This window comes from Caloenas nicobarica, chromosome 11 (assembly GCF_036013445.1).
Source record: "Caloenas nicobarica isolate bCalNic1 chromosome 11, bCalNic1.hap1, whole genome shotgun sequence".
Lineage (NCBI taxonomy): Eukaryota > Metazoa > Chordata > Aves > Columbiformes > Columbidae > Caloenas > Caloenas nicobarica.
In genome coordinates this window covers 6,159,505-6,181,593 of record NC_088255.1, presented here as the reverse complement: position 1 = coordinate 6,181,593, position 22,089 = coordinate 6,159,505, and the positions used below count along the sequence as shown (strand labels likewise).

The window sequence follows — 22,089 nt, the reverse complement described above, 5'->3', positions numbered from 1 at the left end:
AGTCCAAGTTTTACCTATGTTTAACATGTAAATATTAAGTTTCTGAGTCTCCTCAAAATCTACATAATATTCCCAAGTACAAGTTACTCATTAACTGATTAGGATAAACCAAGTTTTCATTTGAAAATCTGGTCTCTCCAAAATGGAGGAGAGAACATTGCTCACATTGGTCTTTTTCTCACTTGTAATATTAGCAGAAACTATTGCTCAAAAGGTATTTGCTCTATTTTTTTTTTAACATTATCTTCTTCGCTCATTTGGTGATCCAGTGGTATCGTGGTAGCCAGCCAGGTAATGCAGGTAACTCTTCTGGTAACTACCACCTGTGGAGCTTCAAGTGTATTATGTTGTGATTTCAGAGCTTTGGGTCCTTTTACGGCCTTTTTGGTTGGTTGTTTGGACTGTTGCGGTTTAACAGTATGTGATAGAAAGAGCATTTGCAGATGTGTCCGATCAGGCTCTTCCCCAGCAATGTAAAATTTGAGGGATCAGTGGGTCTCCCTCGGCCACCAGATGAAGTTTGGATCTTGACACAGTGCTGTGACAACAGGGCCAAATGAGGACCATTGCAATGCCAGGAGGTTTCTGACAGGCATTTAATAACTTATATGGAAGGTACAAAAGGGGAGCAGACTGTTATTTGTACTGTCTGGAGGAGCAAACTGTGTCTTGTATCATCTCAGGGTGCATGTGACTGATCTTATTTTTAAAATATCAGTATTAGAGAAATGGAGGAAGCTTTATGTTGGAGGTTTTTATTTCCATTGTGCCTATTCAGAAAAGCATGAAATGCAACTTAAATGCAGATGGGTTTCTGGGAAGCAGGGAGGTCTTGTGGCTGCTGCAGTGGTGGCCGAGGGCTCTGCAAGAAGCTGTGCATGTGGTGTATGGGGCTGTGGTGCCTTGGAGAGCCTTCGTCACTCCCCACTGCTACCCCACCTGGTGCTGGGCCTCCCCTGCCTCCTTCGCTAAGGGCACAGCAATGCCCCTCACCATGCTGCACCCCGCTAAGTGCTCCTTCGTGCTGCTTACAGCTTAAAATGCTGCTGGGGCTGGGCAAGTGTAGGGACTGTAGGTCCCTGTCCTGTCATTCCTGCAGCATCCCTTCAGCATGTGGTTCACAGGGTGGATTTTGCACAGGGTAGGTGTTGCATGGGGCAAGCTCCTCCTGTGCCAGAAGGATGCTCCATGGGCAGTGATGGCCACCATGTGCCTGCGCTGACCTAATGAGCCATGAATCTGGGCTTGGAGCTGCTCAGTCATGGCAAAACCTCCCCTCCAAATGTGCCACAGGCAGGTTTGAGCATGACAGGGCAGCAAACGTGAGCAGAGATGCTCGGGGATACTCAGGAAGCCTTTGGGAAAAGAGACTCCTGGGAGAGACATCCCCAGCTTGGGCAGGGGGGCTGCAGCTGGGGTTGGGCAGCAGGGAGGCACAGGCAGGGAGAGGCACCCAAACTGCCAGGATCAGGAAATTGTTCTCTCAATGAATATTTTGGGGTTTTATGTCATTGTCCTGGGTTGTCAGTAGGCATCAGGAGATGGAGCATGCTCTGGCAAAGTATAATGAGAAAAGAAACAGCCACCCATTACTCGCAGGGTGCTGCTGTGGCACCTGCTGCCCTAATGCCTGAGTACAAAGCTGAGGTCACAGCTTTGTATTAAATGGCTATGTTTAGCTTGATCAAACTTTTGAGTTTCAGCCAGTGCTCTAACTAAGAAGAGGCCAGTGGATGCTATTAATTGGTCAGCAAAGTACAGGAGACAAATTATCAAAATAACTAAAGATCAATTAGGCATCAAAAATATTTGTGAGGCTGGAAAAGTAAAAACAGAAGTTCAATGATCCCATCTTATGCAGAATTTTTTTATTTTAATAAACTGTTGTGGGGCTGGTGATGTCCAGATCAACCCTTCTTAGTGTCACTGCTGAAACACAGGTAGGGCCTTTAAAACAGACATCCTAAATGCAAAAGGAGGGTGTTTACAGAGGCGGATGCTCCAGGCAGTTCCTGGTCCAGGCACTCTATAGAGTGTTCCTGGGCAGCTCCAGGATGGTGCCCTCCTCCCATTGGAGGCCCTGGAAGCACCAGACCAGAAGAAACACAAGTGCTCAAAGGGCATCCCTGCTTGTGCAACCAGTGAGGGGCTGGAGGCCCATGCGGGGTTTCAATCCTGCTTAACTTTCTATGTGACACAAGGCACCAAGCTGAGTCAACAGCTGGGAGAGTAAATAAATTGTCACGCAAAACGCCAGCAGATCTCTTTGCATGGGTCAAGCGCTCAAAGAGGCATCTGGTTTTTCTGAGGTTAATCATAGGTGATGTATTGGGGTGACACAGCAGCTGCTCCAGAGCACCCTGAGGTGAGAAGACCACAGAAAAAGGCTTGACAAAAGCCTCCTATGGAATGACAACACACAGATGTATCTGCAGAATTTGCATGGGGCCATGGTTGCAGCTGCAGAGATGTGAATAAGCAAATGGCCAGTCTGGTCATGAAAAATTTCCCCTCCCCACTTCTGGCCGAACCTTCGAACAGTTCATTCCTTTTCCAATAACATCCAACTTTTCCAATAACATCATCCAGGTAAGGACTGCTTAGGAGCAAAAACTGAGTGTTTCTGTTTCAGCCTGTTTATTTTTTTTTCCAGCGTGCTACTGAAATCTACAGCCTCCATGTGGACTGCAAGGTCACATCACGATTTGCTCACACCGTCATCACCAGTAAAATTGTCAACCGAGCTAATGAGTCCAGAGAGGTGACCTTTGACGTGGAGCTACCCAAGATAGCCTTCATCACCAACTTCTCCATGTAGGACCAGTCCTCACCTGTGGTGTGAAGGGGTTGAGGGATAGAGGTTCATCTTTCTTCTCAGGAGGTGCTGAGTGAAAAGCAGAAAGAGCTGAGCTCTGAGGAGTCCTGGACAAAATGCTCTGTGGGGCAAAGTAGTAGGCAGCCAGATAGAAATAAGGCACCCAGGGCCAGGGCAAGGCTGCCTGCTGCACAGCGTGGGTGACAAACATGCTTGGTGGTGGTCTTCCTCCTGCTCCAGCCTCCCTGAGACCCTGCAAGGAGGAGGGTTCTGTTGTGGTGGTGGCTCCTGGCATCGTCCTGGACTAGGAGGGATGTGGGAGCCAAACAGTGTCCCCTGCTCATGCCCTCAGGGCCACAAAGTGCAGCATTCCTCTTGTTTCTTTCCCCAGCACTTTCATTCTAATATGAATTATATTTTAATGGAAACCAAACAGGTCCATCGATGGTAAAGTATACCTGGGAATAAAAAAGGAGAAAGCTTCTGCTCAAAAGGAATACAACACTGCGATGTCACGTGGGCAGAGCGCCGGCCTCGTCAAGTATGTTGGCATCCTGAGTAAGGTTGTTCCAATGCTTTTCCTCAGCTTCTTGTTTGGCTGGGGGCAGGTTAAAACCCTGGAGTCAGCCACCTCAGTGGGCTAATTGTGAAAAGCAGCCTTGGGTTATTTTTGGGAGCAATGGTGTGTACGTGTGTGTGTATATATATATGAATATATGATTTATATCTTCTCCTGCAACACGCTTCAGTGGGAGGTGTCACCATTTAGTGTTGCCCAGAGACTTGCTGTCATGTGGGAGCATCTTGCCAGGCTGGAACGTTGCTCAGTCGTTGAGTTTGCTTCCCCACAAGCACAGAGGACCATGGCCCTTGAGCAGACATCATGCTTTTGGGGTGTATTTAATCTGTGCTTCCCATGTATTCAGCCCCAGTTCTGCCTGATCCCAGCCCGAGGCATTCAGAGGTTTCTGCTCCATTTCTCAGTTTGCATATGCAGCACCCATGACATGCTAATGTAATGTATGTGAGGTATATAATACTGCCTGCAATGTAAAAAAATCTTCTCTATGATGAATAAGATTTACTGCTACTCTTTTTTTATTTACTACATGTGGCCCACTGGCCATTATTTAACACACTTCATAAACTTTGGCCACCACACACAAACCTTCCCCGCAGGAGGTAAGTCTCCGTGCTCCCTCTCAGAATCACAGGCAGAAAACTGGAGCAGTTTCATGTGTCCGTCAGCATTGCGGCCACCAGCAAAGTCACGTTTGAGCTGATGTATGAGGAGCTGTTGAAGCGGCATCTGGGCAAGTTTGAGCTGCTGATCAAGGTCCAACCGAAGCAGCTTGTTAAGCACTTCCAGGTGAGCTGCCCCAGAGAGGGCTGGGCAGGGAGCAGCAGAGGTTTTTTCGGGCACGGCTGTGTTCCCTCTGAGATGCTGACACTGACTGCTTCTCCGCCGTCAGATTGATGTGCACATCTTTGAGCCTCAAGGCATACGCTTCTTGGAGACAGATAGCACATTCATGACAAATGAGTTAATGGAGGTGCTCACCAAAGTGCAGAATGAAACCAAGGTAAAGCAGCAGCTGCCAGATGTTGCTGCCGGGGGCAGCTTTAAGTTATGTTTCTTTAAATATTTTCTCTTGATTTCTTTGCAGGCTCACATTTTATTTAAACCAAATGTAGATCAACAGAAGATAAATCCTGAACTCGATGAAACCCTCCTCAATGGTGATTTTGTTGTGCGTTATGATGTTAAGAGAGTTGCCACTGCAGGTGATATACAGGTAAAAAAGAAATAGAAATAAAAATGTTTTCAGATCATAGATACATCTGAATGTGAGGTGCAATCAGCAAAACAGCAGCATTTACTTTGAAGCACCAACCGTGGTGCAGGAACTGATGGCAATGTTCAGTAAATCTCCAGAGGCACCAGGCACATTGCAAGAATGGATCACCTATGAAGAAAAATCAGTCTTTGATATTTTATTTCAATACTAAATCTATATTGCCACTTTATAGATGTCTCTTTACATTCCTTTTATTGTTATTATTTTGGCCAATCTATGGTGTATTTGTGGATTCTTGTAAACAAAGTTTAGAGGAACGTGATTTATACAACTATTTAAAATGACTGCTTGGTGTTTGTGGTTGTTTGGTTTTGGTTTTTGTTTTTTTTGGTTTTCGAGGGGTTTTTTGTGACAACTGAGACATAACTAAAGAGAGCAGGAGCTTAAAAATATTTCTGGACCAATGCATATCCTAGCGAATAAAGTACTTTATTTTCCATACCATTTCACTAATGAAGTATACATGGATGTGCTAAAAGATGACAGTCACAGTCAATAAGCAGAGATGTGCTCATAGGTGATAATAAAGAGGTAACATAATATACAGCGATTATACAGATATATCATACATATGGCACTGAAGCATTATATATATTATATACATATATGCACTGTTCTCTGGTAATTTGCTCTCTACAGATAGTCTCACTTCCAGCTTGGAAACGCATTTTAATAGTTCTTCGATTTGGGCTTATCTAAAAGAACAGAATGCTGAGGATGCATCCCCCCCGCCTCCCCTTCTTCTTATGCCAGAATGTTAGGATGCAATATTTTTTTATTTAAATGTGATTTTATACATGAATTCACATTCTATATTTCAGATTGTCAATGGGTATTTTGTGCATTACTTTGCACCCCATGAAATGCCAGCATTTCCCAAAAATGTCATCTTCGTTATAGATCGAAGTGGCTCCATGGCAGGCAGAAAAATTGAACAGGTAACTTATCTCCAAGTACTGACCTCTGCTTGCATCAGTCACACTCACCAGCATTTCGAGGAAGCGACTGTGAATTTCACTTTTGAAACACATGCTGGTTTTGTACACGCCAACATTTTCAGATGTACAGAAATACCTGAAAATACGTAGGCACAGATTTAAGCTATTAAAGCGCAACACTTGTCTGATATGGCTGTTCTCATGAGTGCCATACCTTGTTGCAGAGAGCACTTTTTCTGTCTCTATCTTTGCAGAATATTTGCTTCTAACTTTTTTCTTTAAGGAATTTTAAAGAATTAATTTGTCTGTTTTAGTTTTATTGATGACTACGTGCACAGCTTTGCTAGAGAGCAGACAATCCTGCTACAGCCCTCACAGGTGGGATTTTTTTATGACTAAGTCCAGTGAATGGGCTATTTCTGGTGGGCTCAACCTGAACAATACCATTAAGCCTAAATAAGAGCATCTTGAATGCTGCTATGTTACACTGCAATTCCAATCCCAGCTCTGGCAGAGAAGTAGAAATTTTCAGATTGTTTTCTCCTTGGAACAGACGAGAGCTGCCCTGTTGAAGATCTTGCAAGACCCCCACCCAGAAGATCATTTCAGCTTCATCACCTTTAACAGCAAAGTGGCAGAGTCGAAGAGCTCTTTGCTGCAAGCCACTGCAGAGAATGTGGCAAGCGCCACAGGGTTCATGCGAACTCTTTCTGCTGGTGGAGGTACATAACCATAAACATGCACCCAATAGAATATATTGCTTAGAAAAAAAAAATTATTTTTATTAGTCATACAGTGCCACAGAACTACCATGAGTGCTCACAAAGCAAGTTCGTTCATGTGTTAGTTTTGATATTTACGATTAACAAGTGGGATAGAAAGACTGATTATGGGAGTGGATGAATTGTTGGCTACATTATGATACAGATATAGGGAGAGATGTTTAGATCACATCTATGAACCATACAAGCCACCAAGTTTTGTTTCAGATTTTTATAACAGAGATGTCTGAAAGACTTCCAATAGTGCATTTTTTTTCTGAAAAATGCTAATTGAGTCAAATTTTTCACAGTGATTTGCTGATTTTTTTTTTAAATATCATGTCCACTTGTAAAATAAAATGCATCCAAAGTTATACTCCTGTGTAAGCCACACTACAGAAACAAAATAGTCAAAATAGGCATGTAGCACTTCAATTGCTGTATCACTCAGTGTGCTTTGTTTTATTATTTATTTTTAAGCACATATAAAAGGCTATGTCTTGTTAATGTTATGCTGTTGGTATTAATGTAGGGGTTTTTTATCCCAGGAGCTAATACCAATAAAGCCCACTTGTGCCCTGCTCTTTTCTTTGGCTTCTCAAATAAGGCTAGGAGACATTTCTTAAATGTCAGTTAACAGATGACAGTGTGTTTAGTGGAGCACTTTTTAATGGCTCTAGATATGTTTGTATTTCCCATGACATATGTATGGAAAATGCTCCCAAAAGAATGCTCCAGCATTGCCACTGCAATATAATACACTGTAACTGAGTCCAGTAGGCTAAACCCCTAAATCCTCATCTCTCTGAAGGATTAGTTCACGCAGAAAACTTTCAACAACTCTGCAGGGCCTGTGCAGATGAAGTGCTCCGATTTATTTGGGTGATTATCCTTTTCAGGTGAGTGATGCCTGCTTTCTCATCATAGGCACAGATATCAATCGTGCCCTGCTGACTGCAGTCAGCCTGCTGGATAAAACCGAGAAGCTGCCAGAACGGAGCGTCTGCATGATTATTTTGCTGACAGACGGCCAGCCCACTTCTGGTGAGTAAATCCTAGGCTCAGTCCTCTTTCTCCTTGATTTTTTTATCTTTCACACTTGCATCCCAGATGCTGATAGGCATCTGTGTTTCAGAAGAGCTTTGGTATAAGCAGGCTGGGCTGCTGCTGGATCTGTGTTGGAGAGAGTATGATTGAGAGGGCTCTGGCAAGGGATGTAAGAAGTGATGGCAGAGCCTGTCTGCCCATGACTACAGATCCTTTAGCCAGGAACTGTTTTGCTAGATACAATTGGCTTCCCAGGTTATAAACTCCAGGGAATTGTTGGACATGGTCCAGGCACAGCTGAAACGTGACAGTAAAATGCTTAGAGCCAAAGAATGGACATTTTGCATATGTTATATATGGTCCCATTTGAGAGGTATCGCTTATATTTCTTCATCCTCCTTGCCCCAAACTTGAGATATTTTCAAGGTGTCTCTTGTTTTGTACTCCTTTCCATGTCTAGCTCTTCACTAGTTATCACCTGTGATAGCAGAAACCAGAGAGTTGAGATAGAAATATTGGGCTAAATAAACAGCAACTCTGAACGCGGTGGCACAAACATGACTTGTTCTGAACAGGAATTTGTCTTAGTTTTGTGTGGCACCAGCATCTCTCTAAGGCCAGCCATATTAATTCAGCTGTAAGCCCCCTTAAATAAGATCAGTCTGCCTTTCAGCTTGTGTGATCTGTACTAGTTTGTGGTTGGTTTATTTGTTTGGGTTTTTTAAAAAAAATTCAGCTCACAGTGCTGCCTGCTCAGCACAGCCACAGTGAACCTCAGATATCCTCAAGCACATTGCACATCCACAAGCTGGCCAGAAATCAGGTGGGGGTGGCGTGCCAGGCGAATACATGCAGTGTTATTGCCTACACTGCCTTCCTGCAAAGCAGGCTGAAAGGGAAAATCTGAGCTTCTCCCATGATATCGCTACAGGCAGTGACAGTTTCTGCCTGGCAATGTTGACAGAGAAGCTCTCCATACTGGGCCATCAGCAGCTCTTCAAATGGGTAAGATGATGGTGTGAAAATATTTTCCCTTTGTCACCCAAAGGGGCTGGGGGAGGAGCATGGCTGAGTTAATTTGCGGTTTGTCTGAATTACACTATTAACCAATCCATTCTTCTCTGAATTCATGTGCATAGTTTTTATGGATGGTACTTGTCTTTCCAATGCTTGACCAAATGTTTAAACCGCTTGTAGTGTGTGTCTCTTTTGTCCTAAAAACCTCCTCTGGCCCCCATAATCTTGTTAAATATTTTGCACTTAGCCATGGCGATATGAATAGAAGTTAGCAGAAGTCATTAATGGGGGAATCAGGTTCTGGCACTCCAAGTGCAGAGTGGTGCTTTCATCTCCAATTCAGTTAATGGAATTCTGTTCCATATATTTTTAATATTTTATTCTGAGTTATTTTTAAAAGATTTTAGGCAGAGTTTTCATTAAATCTGCTGCTATCTTTTTATACTTAAACCCCCAACAACTATGTTTTTGTTTCAATTACAGGTGAGAGTAATGTGGAAGTAATTCAATAAAACATCCAGAATGCAATCAATGGGAAATATGCTCTTTTCTGCCTTGGCTTTGGGTTTGATGTCAGTTATAAGTTCCTGGAGAAAATGGCCCTAAGCAACGGGGGAATAGCACGTCGTATATATGAAAATTCTGATGCAGCCTTGCAGCTCCAGGTCAGGACTAAGGAATATGCCATAAAATCCATCTACCAGCTACTGCTTGTGTCTAATCTTAGCAGCAACACCACAGATTTTCTGAGATTAAAAGTTGAGTTTTAGTGTATCTGCTAATTTTGGGGAGGGAGGAAGGCAATTTTGGAGTATCTGAGCATTTGTACTTTAACCATGGCTCAAAGTTGGTGTCTTCCTCATATCAGCTGGTCATTTGAACAAACCTGGAAACACAAACATTTCTGTCCCTCTGCAAAAAGACAAAGTGTCCAGTGGAGGTGAAGGTGGAAAAACTTTGGTTCTTGGGTCTGATTTCAAACCGCTTGAAGTACCACCACTGGGAGCCTTTTGTTATGGTTTCCCTAAAAATCAGTGAGTAGTCTGAGGCACCTACAAGCAAACTGGCTCTGCAGTACCATGAGCCGGGGTCTTTCCTGCCTGTCTGGAGAGGGTTGTTAACTTTTGGGACATTCCCATTTTTAAGAACCCACTTCTGCCTGTTTTGGCTGGATTTGTTTAATAATAGCCCCAGTTCAGAAAGAAGAAAGAGCAAGATTAATCCTCAGAATTAGTCAAATTGAAAAAAACAGATGTGAAAAGTGGTTAAAGCAAAACACCTAAGGGAGTGGGATGGTGATAATGGGCATGCTGCTTGGGCACTTGAATTACCATGGGAAATAGAGTTTATACGGTATCACCAGCCTGGCTGGAGAAAGGTGTGCAGAACCCTGGGAAGAACCTTTCATTTTTTTTTTTCAAGATTTGCAGCAGTCTTACAGTCTTACATTAACCGCTGCTGCACATCTCTGTTTTAAAGGGGGTTTTAGACATTCAACGCGTTCTTTGCACAGTTTTGCAGTCATTTGTGCTCACTCTCTCTGCTTCTTTTTAGGGCTTCTACCAAGAAGTGGCTACCCCAACAGTAATGAAAATTGAAATGCAATATCCAGAAAATGCTGTTGAGAGATTAACCAAAACCAATTTCAAGCTGTTTTTTGAAGGATCTGAACTTATCGTGTCTGGAAAAATTAGCAATGAGCTTGATCTTTTGCCAGTAGAAATTAAAGCTCGGTCGGTAAGTGTTTAGTTTACTAACTGTGAAAAACATTATCTCCCTGCTGTCTTTTATGATGCTATAGGAGACTTCAAGAAGTCTTTTGTGTGCAATATATGTTCTCTACATTTGGTCCTTCAGTTGTTTTCCCATTTTAGGAAAATATTTGAGAATATAAACAATTTTCCCTTCCTGAATCTACTGCAAAAGGAAAACCATGAAGTATATCTATGAATAAACAAGCAGCAATTCTAATCTTTTCAAACCCATAATATTTTGGCCTTTCAAGCAGTTTTAGGAAACTGGTTTGTGTTTTTAGAATGAAGAAGGAAGCCTAAATTATTGATCTCAAAAATATTTAAATAATAGAAAATATTAATTACGTCCTTTTTTTCAACATTATTTCGAGTCTGGAAATATATGTCTAAAATACATGCTGCTTTGGTGATTCAGAGTTGCGTTTTCCAATGAGAAAGGACAACATCGAAGTACCAAAAGGGCTTTTTGGCACTGAAAGATGTTTGTTTAATTTTAATAATGTGACTCTAAAAGAAGCCTGGAACTGTTCTTTTGATGGCCAGTTTTCTCCCACTTCAGCATGCTAGTGACTTGAGTCTTAAAGAAGAAGCAAATGTCAAAGAGAAGGAGCAAGTATTTCAAAATCGAAGTTACACCTTTGGAAATTTCATAGAGAGACTGTGGGCTTACTTAACCATACAACAGCTTCCGGAAAAATCGTAAGCTGTTTTAATATATTCACAAATTATGTGATTGGAAAATACAGAGAAACAGAAATATTTCTGCAGATAGTATTAAAAACATAGCATACTGGAAAAACACCACAATACTGTATGAGTAACATGAGGTACCTCTCAGTTCATGATAGCGCTGTGTCACTAAATACATCTATACATACATATGAAAACATAATATAAAATATTCTTCATGACATTACTATGAAATAGATTTTAATTACATGGCTTGTGTTGAACTGTTATTACACATCCAGATATATTGTATGTAGATAAGTGAATGGCAATAGCTACTAAAGAGAACAGCAAGTATATCCTTAAGACATTTCATAAATCATGTATCTATTATTTTTTGTGTATTTGAACCATATATAGGCTCCAGTGTTGCAAACAATTAAGCACCTCCATAATTTCAAGCATGTGAACATCTGAGTTATGCCAATAAGACTCGTCATCCTTCAATGATAAAAAGTATTTGTTAAGACAAATCTAATACGAAAAAGAATCAGAAGGTGACTTGCTCGTGGTGTCTATATGTTATTTCTTCATCATTAACACAGACTTTAGTATTTCAGCACAAGAAGAGGACCAGAAAGCCCTGGAGGCACAAGCCTTGGAGCTGTCTCTGCAGTACAGCTTTGTTACACCCCTCACTTCCATGGTGGTCACCAAACCCACTGGCCAGCAGCAGACAGAGCTGGTGAACAAACCTACTGAAGCTGGTAAATGGGGCCCCCAAATATGCTGTCTTCATTGGTGATTTGTTGTTGATCTTCAGTATAGGTTTATTTTATAGTGACATGACATGGTAATAAGCCATATCAGAGGCAGGAGTTCAGGGATTAACTTCCTTTCAAAATAAAACGTAGGATTTTTTCAGCATGCGAAGTGGTGAAATGGGCACTATTATTGAAATGGAAAATAGTTTGTTTAAATGTTAACTGAAAGTAATTTAACAGTTGTTACTCAGTATCCCTGCCGCTGCAAAAGGATTGTGCATTTTTATCTGCAGTATTGAAGTGGAAAAATGAATGTGGGGCAGGAATGTGTGCCATAGCTAGGAGTCTCGCATGTGCTCAATCTACCTATCCTTTAACACAAAAAAAGCTCGTCAACTGAGCCCAACACCCGCTTGTCCCCTATTTCTCGTTTGCGCATCGGTATGACTGTATGACACTAACCTGTCCCTCTTCCTTCTGTTAGATAATGAGAAGCCCAGCAGTTTTCCAGTGGGAGGTAAATGTTTTCTTCTTTTCCAGTAGCAGGCTTCCATAATAGTCTCCAGTGTGGGGGGATGGAAAGGAAAAGCTCATTGTGGTTATTTTATAGAGGGGAATATCTGAGATTTGGAAAAATAATATGAAGCAAAGCATAAGCAATGCCTGACAAATTCTGTGCAGGGTTTGGGTGGATAACATGGCCAAAGGGAGAAAATCTTCCATTCAGAAAGTGTGGAAGTCCAAAATTGTCTTTACTCAGGAGAAAAAACTGTTCTTCAAGTGAACGGCTATAACGGCGCTAACGATGTTTTCTGCTTCTTTCTCCCATGTTAAAAAAATCAAGCTCAAGATATTTTGAATGAATTCTGAGGATGATTTAGGGTTTTTTTTTCTCTCTCTTTCTGGTAATATAACATCTGCTTAAATATTAATTTTAAACTTCCAGCATTATTAATCTAATAATTGCAGCTATGACAATACATCATAAGAGCAATGCTTTTATAGGTGCAGAGCCCTGGTTTTGCTCTAGTTCTTTCACAGAAATGTATCGAGGGAGTCATAATGCTGCCTCATTCTCTAAAGGTTACCTGTTTCAAAGTGGCGCTGGGTAGTTTAGCAGCAGAAAACTCCCTGACCAGAAGCACAGCCCAGGGACTGTCCTGTCCTGTTCAGCAGGATGCAGGGCTTGGCACGGCCCTTCCCTCAACGCTTCCTTTGGCCGCAAGAGGAGGAAAGTTTGGGGCCACCTCTGCAGCATGACCTGCTTCCACAGCAGGTGCCAAGCCCCACGTCAGTGTGATGGTCGGGCAGGCACAGCTGCTGGAGGGCACAGGGGTGTCCTCACTGGACCTGGGGTTGGTGCCAGCCAGAGCATCGCTGAGCACTGTTGCTCTCCACCGTGAGGGACCTGCGCTGCTGGAGCAGCTGGGGAGGAGAAGGGGCAAACAGGATGCTTGGCTACTGGAACCAAGGGAAGTTTTTATGTGCTCCTTTGGGTGTTGTTGCAATTTCTCATGTTGCACTCATCTGATTTTTAGCTGCCAGTAACAGCTCTTGTCTGGGGCTGCAGCACTCCAGAGGGACCATGTTGTGCTGGTGCTGTAGCTCTGCATGGAGCTGGTCCCTTTGCAAAGCCTCCTGTGCCAGGTGCCCTTCCCCCAGAAGCAGCCGCCCTCGCATCAGGGATGGGCAATTCTGCTGCACGGGCACCACTGCTCTCTCCATTGTCCCTATGCACAAGGCAGGTGAGGCCCCAGGCATCTGGCAGAAAATCAAATCCCATTTTGCAAACCCCTTCCTCACAAAGTTCTTAGTAGTTTTTGTCCATTTCCATCCTTTGGCTGGAAATATTTTCCAGGGATCAGTGCTCATGTTCTGTGGACTTCATTACTGCAGTTTACTTTGGGAAAGGAAAGCAGATGCAGCTGAAGAATTACAGATCTGATGTTTGAAACACTTGTCTAAGGTATCTAATACAATGATGAATGAAATACAAATACTCTCTTTTCTTTCTCCAGATGCTTATAGACTGAGGAGCAGATCACCTTCTGGTGAGTGCTCATCCTTTGTTTTTATTCAGAATAATTTTATAAAGATGATAGCAATATTAATAAATATATTTAGACTGTGGACATCCACTTGATATACAATTTAGTTTTTATTATATGTATTTCGGTCCACAGATATTTTATAATGAACTATAAAATTTTGAAAACAATCTTGGTACCTTTTCAGAAATAAAAAATTACCTCCTGAAAAAAAATGGGAAAGATCTGGAAAAATCATATAGTAGTAAGCTAAAGGAAATGGGTGTAAAAAACATAATTTAGCAGTCCTAGGGTTTGCTGCATAGGGCACAGCAGACTACATGATGACAGCGCCTGTCCCACAAGGAGGAAATCCCAGGGTGCTGCAGAGACAGAGCCCGGCATCGCCACAAGCGCCTGTAGCACAGAGCAGAGAAGGCGCTGGCTGCTGCCTGCACGGGATCTGCACGCCTGCACTCCTGACTGTAGCCAAAAAAGTCAGCGGGCAGTGAGCAGGAGGGATTCCCTGTTCTAAAGGGTGGGGAGGGAGATGCAAGCCACGACCCCAAACCAACAAAACATTGGAAAAACCTTTTATTTCAGGTCGATGGCGTCTTGAGTCCAAATCTGGCAGCAACAAGAAGCTGTCGTCAGTAGGTAGCTATTGACAGTTGCGTACGAGAGGAGCTGGGGTGGGTGTGCTGGGTTCAGTGTTGTGGCTGTTGCAAACACAGCTCTGAACCCTCCTGCAGCTCAGGCTGAGCACGTCCTGCTGGCACGGTCAGTCCTAAGAGAAATAGGCGCTGGATGTAGTGCTTTTTTCCCCCTTGGGAGATCTTATTTTAAGTGGGATATCTTGTTTCAAGCAAAGCTCTCCATAGAAGTCAGTGAACAGCTCTGTTCAAAAGGCTTCTATCACAGCATTCTTCCTGGTTAATTAGCCAACTTAGAGAAAAATGTTTCATTTAACTCTTCTTACTAATTTTAAGTATTTCAGTTGTCAGGCTAAGAGATAAAATGAGAGCACAACCTCTTGGTAAGTAATACATACATTAGTCCCATTTTAATAATTAATATAACTGTAATGTACAGGTTTTTGTACAGTCATGTTTTTTCTGACTACATCAGTTCTATATTCTTGCAAATCTTGGCTGGTTCTTTCCACATAGGTGAAAAATATCCCCCTGTCCTATGAGAAAGCTTCTCTGATTCAAGGATATAACCACCAACAGAAATGTAATAGACTAGATCTTCAGCCTCAGCTTTTTTAAGGGTTAATTTGCTTTAGTAAACTCTAAGTTTAAAAATCTGTTGTTTCCATTTGTATCAAGATGCTGTGTCTGGGTGTGCTTTTCAATAATTATTACTGTGTTGATTTTAATAATTCTATCCTATAAAAGCTATAACTAATATTTTAGATAAAAATTTATTAAGTAATTTTGCTGTGCCTATCCAAAGGGCACAGGCTAGATTTTTGTTTGCATGCTAATATTGTTCTTCTGGCTTTTCAGCCAATGAATATCCACAGTTTCTCTTGCAATTACCCCCCCAAAATGAAATGATCTGTTTAGATACTGATGGAAAAGCACAGCCTTCTCTCCACCTTCTGTCAGATCCGGAGCAAGGTGAGTGAGTCGGATTGCCTCTGATACCAGCGACAAGGAGAGTCACTTTGGTCTGTGAGAGCAGCTGGTGTCTTTGGGAATAACCCTCTTTTGTGAAGGGCCGTGTCAGACCTGCTGCCTTGCAATGACTGGAGAGGCTGTAGTTAGTTTTTCCTTTGTATTAACCAACATTGGCTTTCACTGTGTAACAGCTGAGAGCACTTCTCACCGATCTGGTTGTGGGTCACCTCCTTCTCCTGGTGTGACATCCATGGCCTTTAGGCTTTTCTACCTGCCCAATCCTTGGGGGCTTCTGAGGATGCAGAGACCTTAAACTCCATGGTCCCTACGTGCCAGTGGAAAGATGCACATTCTTAATGTGCTGCAGCTTTTCTGCAGTCCTGTACTCAGGGGAGCTGTGGCCCCAGGTGCCGGTTCTCAGCTGCTCTGGTTATGGAGCAGAGCCACTTCTGATATGAGGCAGCAACGTGGGGGTAAAGAGACTCTGGTGACCCCACTGCAGCCTTGGGGCACATGGAGCTGAAATCTGGGGTAGATTTGAGACCCTGAAGTTGTTTCAGCAACAAAGCTGAAACAGTTTTATTAAGATCACTCATACCTTAAAAGCACAGTCACTTGACAAATTTGTGTCAATGTTTTAAAGGACTCACTGTGATGGGGAAACTTGGGGACAGAAGAAATCATTTTGTGCAGTTTGAAATTATCTATGTGAATCCCCCCGTGCAAATCCATGTCTCCACGGATGAGGTCCTCCTAAGCCACAATAATGAGAGCACTCGGCTGCCATGGACAGAATCAGCCACCTCCTCTATCCACGGGTAAGAAACGTTGCCTTGTCCTTTCTCAAACTTAAAAATGTCAGATTTTTTTTTTTTTTAAACCAAATCTCCACTTTCACTCATGCTATTTGCTTCAAGTGCTTCCAAAGGTTCTTATCCAGTGAGTAACTCAACTTGACCAAAAGCAGGGTACTCTTGCAATCCTCCACTTCAAATACTCAGGAAAAAAAGGTTTGTTTCAATTCTCCATGCTCGTGTAAGAGAATCAAAACAACTGCACCACCAGTGCGCCTTTCTGCTTCGATGTCAAAGGCAGAACATTTATCTTCCAGAGAAAAGGACCCACTGCGGCGCGTAGCAGCCCCCACGCCACCATCGTGCCAGCTGCCACCGGGCACTTTGTGTTCCCCCAGCTGCAGAGCGAGGGGCTGCGAAGTGATGGCTTTGACATTTACTGTCTCTTTTATACATTAGTTGGCTCCACACAGGCTGAAGTTTTCTTTCTCCTCAGTTTTAGCAATAACATCTAGGCGGCTGCCATTTTTTTATGGGAAGGCATAAAGTGTTTGAATAGCTGTCTGTAACTAAATGCCCACTGTTGGAGAAAGAGTACTTTAAGTGTAGACTTCATTTATTGGACTAATTAGAGGAGGATCTTTCACTACCACAAGAAAGAGCTTGAACGTAGCTCATTCCACCAGCTTTTTTGCGTTGCCAGAATAAACCTCAGAGAAGATCTGCTGTTGGTCTGGGGCAGACAAGGACACACAGCACTCCCTCGCTTAGAGGCAGTTCTAGACAATAACAGAAATCCTAAAACAACTGCTTTCAATTACTTTTGTAATCCAAATGGAGCCAAGAACATGCTGGATTTATGCCTCTCTATAGTTTGTCGTCTACCAAGCAGAATGATCGTTCTGCTTCGAACCAGTGGCTGAGCCCCTGGACCGGCAGCTCTTTGTACACCAGCACGTGTGGGTGTGTTTTTGTCTAATCTGAACTGCAAGGGAGAAAACTGTCAGTGGGTGTTTGTGCTCTGCAAGCCCACCTGGAGTAAAAATAAAATTAATGGGTTAGAAGGAAGACAGGATCTGAAAAGACTTGTTAAATATCCAAGAAAAAAAAAAATTTACTTGCTTTCAAAATAGATTGGATTATTTTATCTACTCTACCCCTTTTCTCATTAAAACGATGAGAAAACGTTGGGGTTTTTTTCCCATCCAAGCATTTCTTGTTGTTATGGATGATAAGGTGTTTTTATCAGCAAATGTTCTTCTCTGGTGTATTTGCATGTAACCTAATATGGGAAAGATCAGTTGTGTAGCATACATAGAAAAGAAATGCTATTTAATATTTTCTGCCTTAAAAATAACCACCAACAGATCATGAAAAATGCAATTGCAAAGAGATAAAAGGCAAAAATTAAAACAGTTTAATTAATGTCAGCCAGTTAAATACATATTCTGACTTCATATTCTTGGAAATAACATAATCATTTACTTTCTAGGCTGAGAGTTTCAGTCGAAAAGGAGCGTTACAGCATCATTGTCTGACACGGTCACAGTAAAAATTTCATTTGTAAAGTTTCCAGATTATTTCCTTGGGCTGTATTTCTTGAACACAGACCGTTTTTCTGACAAAGTCAGTGGAGTTCTGGGTATGTATCATTATGGATGCATGCAGCAAGGAAGGATGATCTTATAATGAAGCTTCTGAGATGAGAATATAGTAGGTCTTCTTTTCAGCCACATCATAAGCCTTTATTTAGATTTTATTTCCCTGGGTCCTGACAAACTCTTATGAAAAGCAGAGGGCAGGCAAGGCAGCAAGAATGCTGTAACTCAGGGAGTTCTAGAGAAACTTTACATTTAACTATTCTTTTCAGACATCTGACATCACCTTTTACTGAAGAGCAACCCAGACCCTACCCTGTGAAGAGGGGAGGTCTAGCCCTGGAAACATAACATGAGCTTTTCCACTCGTCAGTGATACAACCTTAAATAGATGATTATGGGTTTAGAAAATGTTAAAATAAGGCTAAAATAATAGTTGGGCTTAACATCAACAATGCTGTGGAGTGACAGAATTTATGCAGCAAATTCATATGATGTCAAATAATGGACTATAAATAATGAACAAAAAATTGTAAACAGTCAGAGTTACAAAATGAAATCCAGCTGGTCCTGAACATTTCAACTCCAAAAATCCTGATGGGAATAAAGTTGAAGTTATTTCAAGAACTTTGCAAACAGAGAGGCTGCATATTCTCAAACCACAAATAAAATGTGAAAACCCATCACAGCAAGTCTGGATCTCTCTGTGGAGGAGCATTAAGGATAACAGGGGATCACAGCTGAAACACAAGGATTTTCTTAATTTATTAAGGAAGTCTCCAAACATGGTCTTTTTGTTTTGTTTGCTTTCTGAGGTAGATGGCTGCTTTCCTAGTGTTATAGCTTTTGGGTTAAATGAACAAGAATACGAGGATGTTTTGTGTTTTTAAATTATTTACATGTCTCTTCCTTAGGTCAATTTTATTCAAAAGCACAATTTGAGAATAATTCCAGCATCAATCAGAGAGCTGATGAAAGACTCCTAAGTGTGTCTGGATCTGAGCACAGAGTTACCAGGTAACAGATTTGGGATAAGGTTGAGTGATGGACATGCTTTGAGATGTATTTTATCAGCTAATACCAGAGATCAAAAGAAATTAAACTCATGGAGTGTTTGTCTGTAACAATATACCTCCTTGGTGTACATAATATGAGTTTGTGCTTGAATTTTCCCCTAACAGCCTGAATTTGTTGCCTGTTGAGTGATGCTACAAGGCCCAAGGCCCCTATTTCATTGCGGGGTGAAAATAATACCCTGGGGCTATGGTTTGCATTAAAAAAGCCAAGTAAAGTAAGGTTCTGGTGCCTTGTTTACATGGATAGAGGTTGTTTCCTCAGTTGGATTTACCACAGGAAAAAAATCTTTATACTTCAGTTGCTTTCGGCAAGTGTCTGTGATGTGGAAGAAATGCTGAGAATGTGCAGCTTCTGCTCGCTGTCCCTGCGTGTCCCCGTCACCGCTGCCTCCAGCTCTGCCCACACACAGTCCCTCTGACTCCTTGTACCATCTGCAAACACAAGGTCAATTCTGGGCCTGCCCTTTGGTTATTTTATCACGATTTTTTCTTGGTTTGATTTTGTTTCAGGCAATACAAGAAAGATTACAGGCTTGAGTCAACCAGTGACCCTGTTCCCTGCTGGTCAATACATGTAACTCCCTAGAAAAGAGTATTCTGGGAAATAAAACTATGCAAATTACACCGTTCCAAATATTTTTGCTAGTTCCTCTCATCAAGAAAACCATACAGTTAAAGCCTTTTACTATAGATAAATGTCACAAATATTTTACCTTGAAATAATGACACTTTCTAGATGAGAACGTGCTTGCTTGTTGTTTGTTATTTTAAAATGGTTTGTAATACTCAATCTGATTATATCCTTGAAGATTTATATGAATTAACTAAATAAAATGGATGTTATCAGCTCACAGTTTGATACAGACACACAGACTTAGCTTTCCAAATAAAAATAAGAAGTGCCATCACCCAATCCAACAAATGTGTCATGCAAACAGTAATAGATTGCTAAAATGTACACTCTCTACCCAGTTACAAATGATGGTGTTCTTGAACGATGCATTTTGTAAAAAGAGCGTGAAGTTTAAAGCAGTATTAGTTTACTATTTCTCTCATTTTTTATGGGGGAAAAAAAAGCAGATTTGTTCTTTTGTTCTTTGGCAATAGTTCAGGAACAGCGTTCAAAGCTTGTGAAACGAGTAAAAGGATCATAAGCGGGGAACAGCAGCCCACACTGTCTGCAGTCCCGCTCATTGGTGCAGAGTTTGAGGTTCTGCTTTAAGAATGGCTGCAAAACAGACACTGGCTTGTTGTGAAACAGACCTCTGACTTGTTGCAAAAGACAGCATTTCAACCCTGAAATTTAGCAGCTTTTTTTTGGCACCATTTCATACAACATTTTGTAAATATTGGAAAATGTTTTACAAATAGTGAAGTACTCAAAACAACATGCGGTGCATGGAGGTAACATTTCAGAAGAATTATACACACAGGAGCCTCTGTCCATGGAATGCAATTTGTAATTTTAGTCTTCAGGGTTTTTTTCATAAATTTTAATTCCAAAATGATTTTGTGTCTTAGAATTTCAGCTCCTGTGTATCTTAGAACCCATAGATAAAACAGCATTGTAGAAAGCTTAACAAAAGTTGCTTTCTATCCTGCCAGTAATATATAACTGGAAAAACCTTATCATTTTAAAGAAATGTACTAAAAGAGAAGCAGTTCTTGCCAAAGATAAAGCAAACTATGTGATTAGAAAATTAGAATCCTGTTTTTTAAAAGCACTGTGTAGACACTATGCCAAGATATGTTTGTGTGACTTGCTTGTACTTTCAAGATGCATATTTAGCTGGACAAATTACATGACAGACAATGTGGAATTTGGAAACACCAGATTGCTTGCTTTGTCACATCATAAACAGGCTTACCGATTTGAAAATCAGGAGATTATTTCCATCATAAATGAACTTGGCATTTCAATTACATGCTGTTGATGCTGAGTTTTATCAGTGGACTTACTGCAAATTAAAAATTCCCTGCTTCCAGTTAGAGGGTGTCTACACGTTGCCCCCTGCAGCTGCCTGCTGACTGCAGGAGCAGGGAGGCCTGGCTGAAGGGCGTCTGCCACCTGCTCCCCTCTGCTTTAAGCCAGGCTCAAGTGTGCACAGACCATTCTTGAGAGCTCTTCTTCTAACCCACCTGCCAAAACCTGCAATGCTGGAGGTTCCCCAAATGTCCCCGCTGCCCTGTCACTGCAATTCTCCCTTGCTGCAAAGAAGCAGAGCCTGCAAAGAAGCAGGTACTACAAAAAGCAGATCATGCAAAGGGGCAGCTCCTGCTAACCTTAATAGATGGGAAGCAAACCAGCTGTCAGCCTTCCTCACAGCAACTTTTCACATAGTTGGGGTTTTTCCCCCCACTCTTTCTACAACTTCTCTGCAAAGCTGTTCCTCTCCTCTGGACAGCATCCAACCTGTCTGCTCTGCAGTGCTGGCCAGCTGGACCTGCAGGGAGGGCTGCTGTCACCGTTTACAAAACCAGGACAGCTGCCCTTGCTGCAGCAGCCTCACATCGCCAGCGTGCCTGGCCACTGCGACCCCCAAATCCTTTCCACAGTGCTGCTTCCCCTCTGCAAGCATGCTTTCCGTTCTGTTAGTATGTTCCAATTCACTCTTTTTCATTTGAATTGTGTCTGAATTTGTTTAGTCGCTCTCTTCCTGTCCTTTCCAAGCCCCAAAGTGAGTTCTGATAGGCTTCTGATTTCCTAAGCTCCCTTCCCTTGCTCAGGAAGCTGAAGGCAGACACAGCAATGAATATTTTGCATTCTGTAATTTCTAATTCCAATGCAGAATACACAGTATATCTCACATTTTTCCTTTTCAACCAGCATTGTACCAGTCAGTGGCACAAGTAAAATTCATCTAACTGTAAGCATATGTTTGCTACTTCTCTCTCTCCTTATTACCACCTTTAGCTGCATTTCCAGTTATCTCCTATCTTGCAGCAATCTTAGAAGAACTACATATTAAAAAGGGGATTTTTCAATCTCCAGCAGTGTAGGTGGGAGTTTCTCAGGCTGCCACAGAAGCCATGCAGAAGCAGACAACAGCCTTCGAGGTCAACTTCTGGCTGACAATTCAGTCACGGCCAACAAGGCTCCTGCCACCTCCAGAGATTGGCCTCATCCTCATGAATTAAACAGGAAAGCTCTGGCTGAGGCCGTGCCCATCATCAAATTGTGCCTGAACTTTGCCAGCCAGGTAGGTCAAGATCTGCTGTCTCTGGCTGTGTTTTTTTGTTCCAAAGGAGCCCTGAGTCTGGGACGGGCCCTGATGGGCAGTCCTGCAGCTCCTGCCTCAGGATCCACAGTGAATCACTGCTTTATTCGATTCAATCTAATTCCTT

General features: G+C 42.1%; 1 protein-coding gene across 1 annotated transcript; it reads left to right on the top strand.

Moving 5' to 3' along the window:
• The first annotated feature begins 142 nt into the window (after window positions 1–142).
• On the top strand, window positions 143–19,330 carry LOC135992973 (inter-alpha-trypsin inhibitor heavy chain H4-like). The gene is given in 23 exon segments (XM_065642502.1): window positions 143–214; window positions 2,654–2,814; window positions 3,252–3,356; window positions 4,022–4,184; window positions 4,288–4,398; window positions 4,483–4,611; window positions 5,496–5,612; window positions 6,166–6,334; window positions 7,301–7,417; window positions 8,921–9,102; window positions 9,992–10,174; window positions 10,751–10,890; window positions 11,473–11,627; window positions 12,109–12,141; window positions 13,643–13,675; window positions 14,255–14,308; window positions 14,649–14,687; window positions 15,163–15,276; window positions 15,920–16,094; window positions 17,563–17,589; window positions 17,591–17,712; window positions 18,583–18,685; window positions 19,255–19,330. Coding segments are annotated over 23 exon segments (2,580 nt in total).
• The last annotated feature ends 2,759 nt before the right edge of the window (window positions 19,331–22,089 follow it).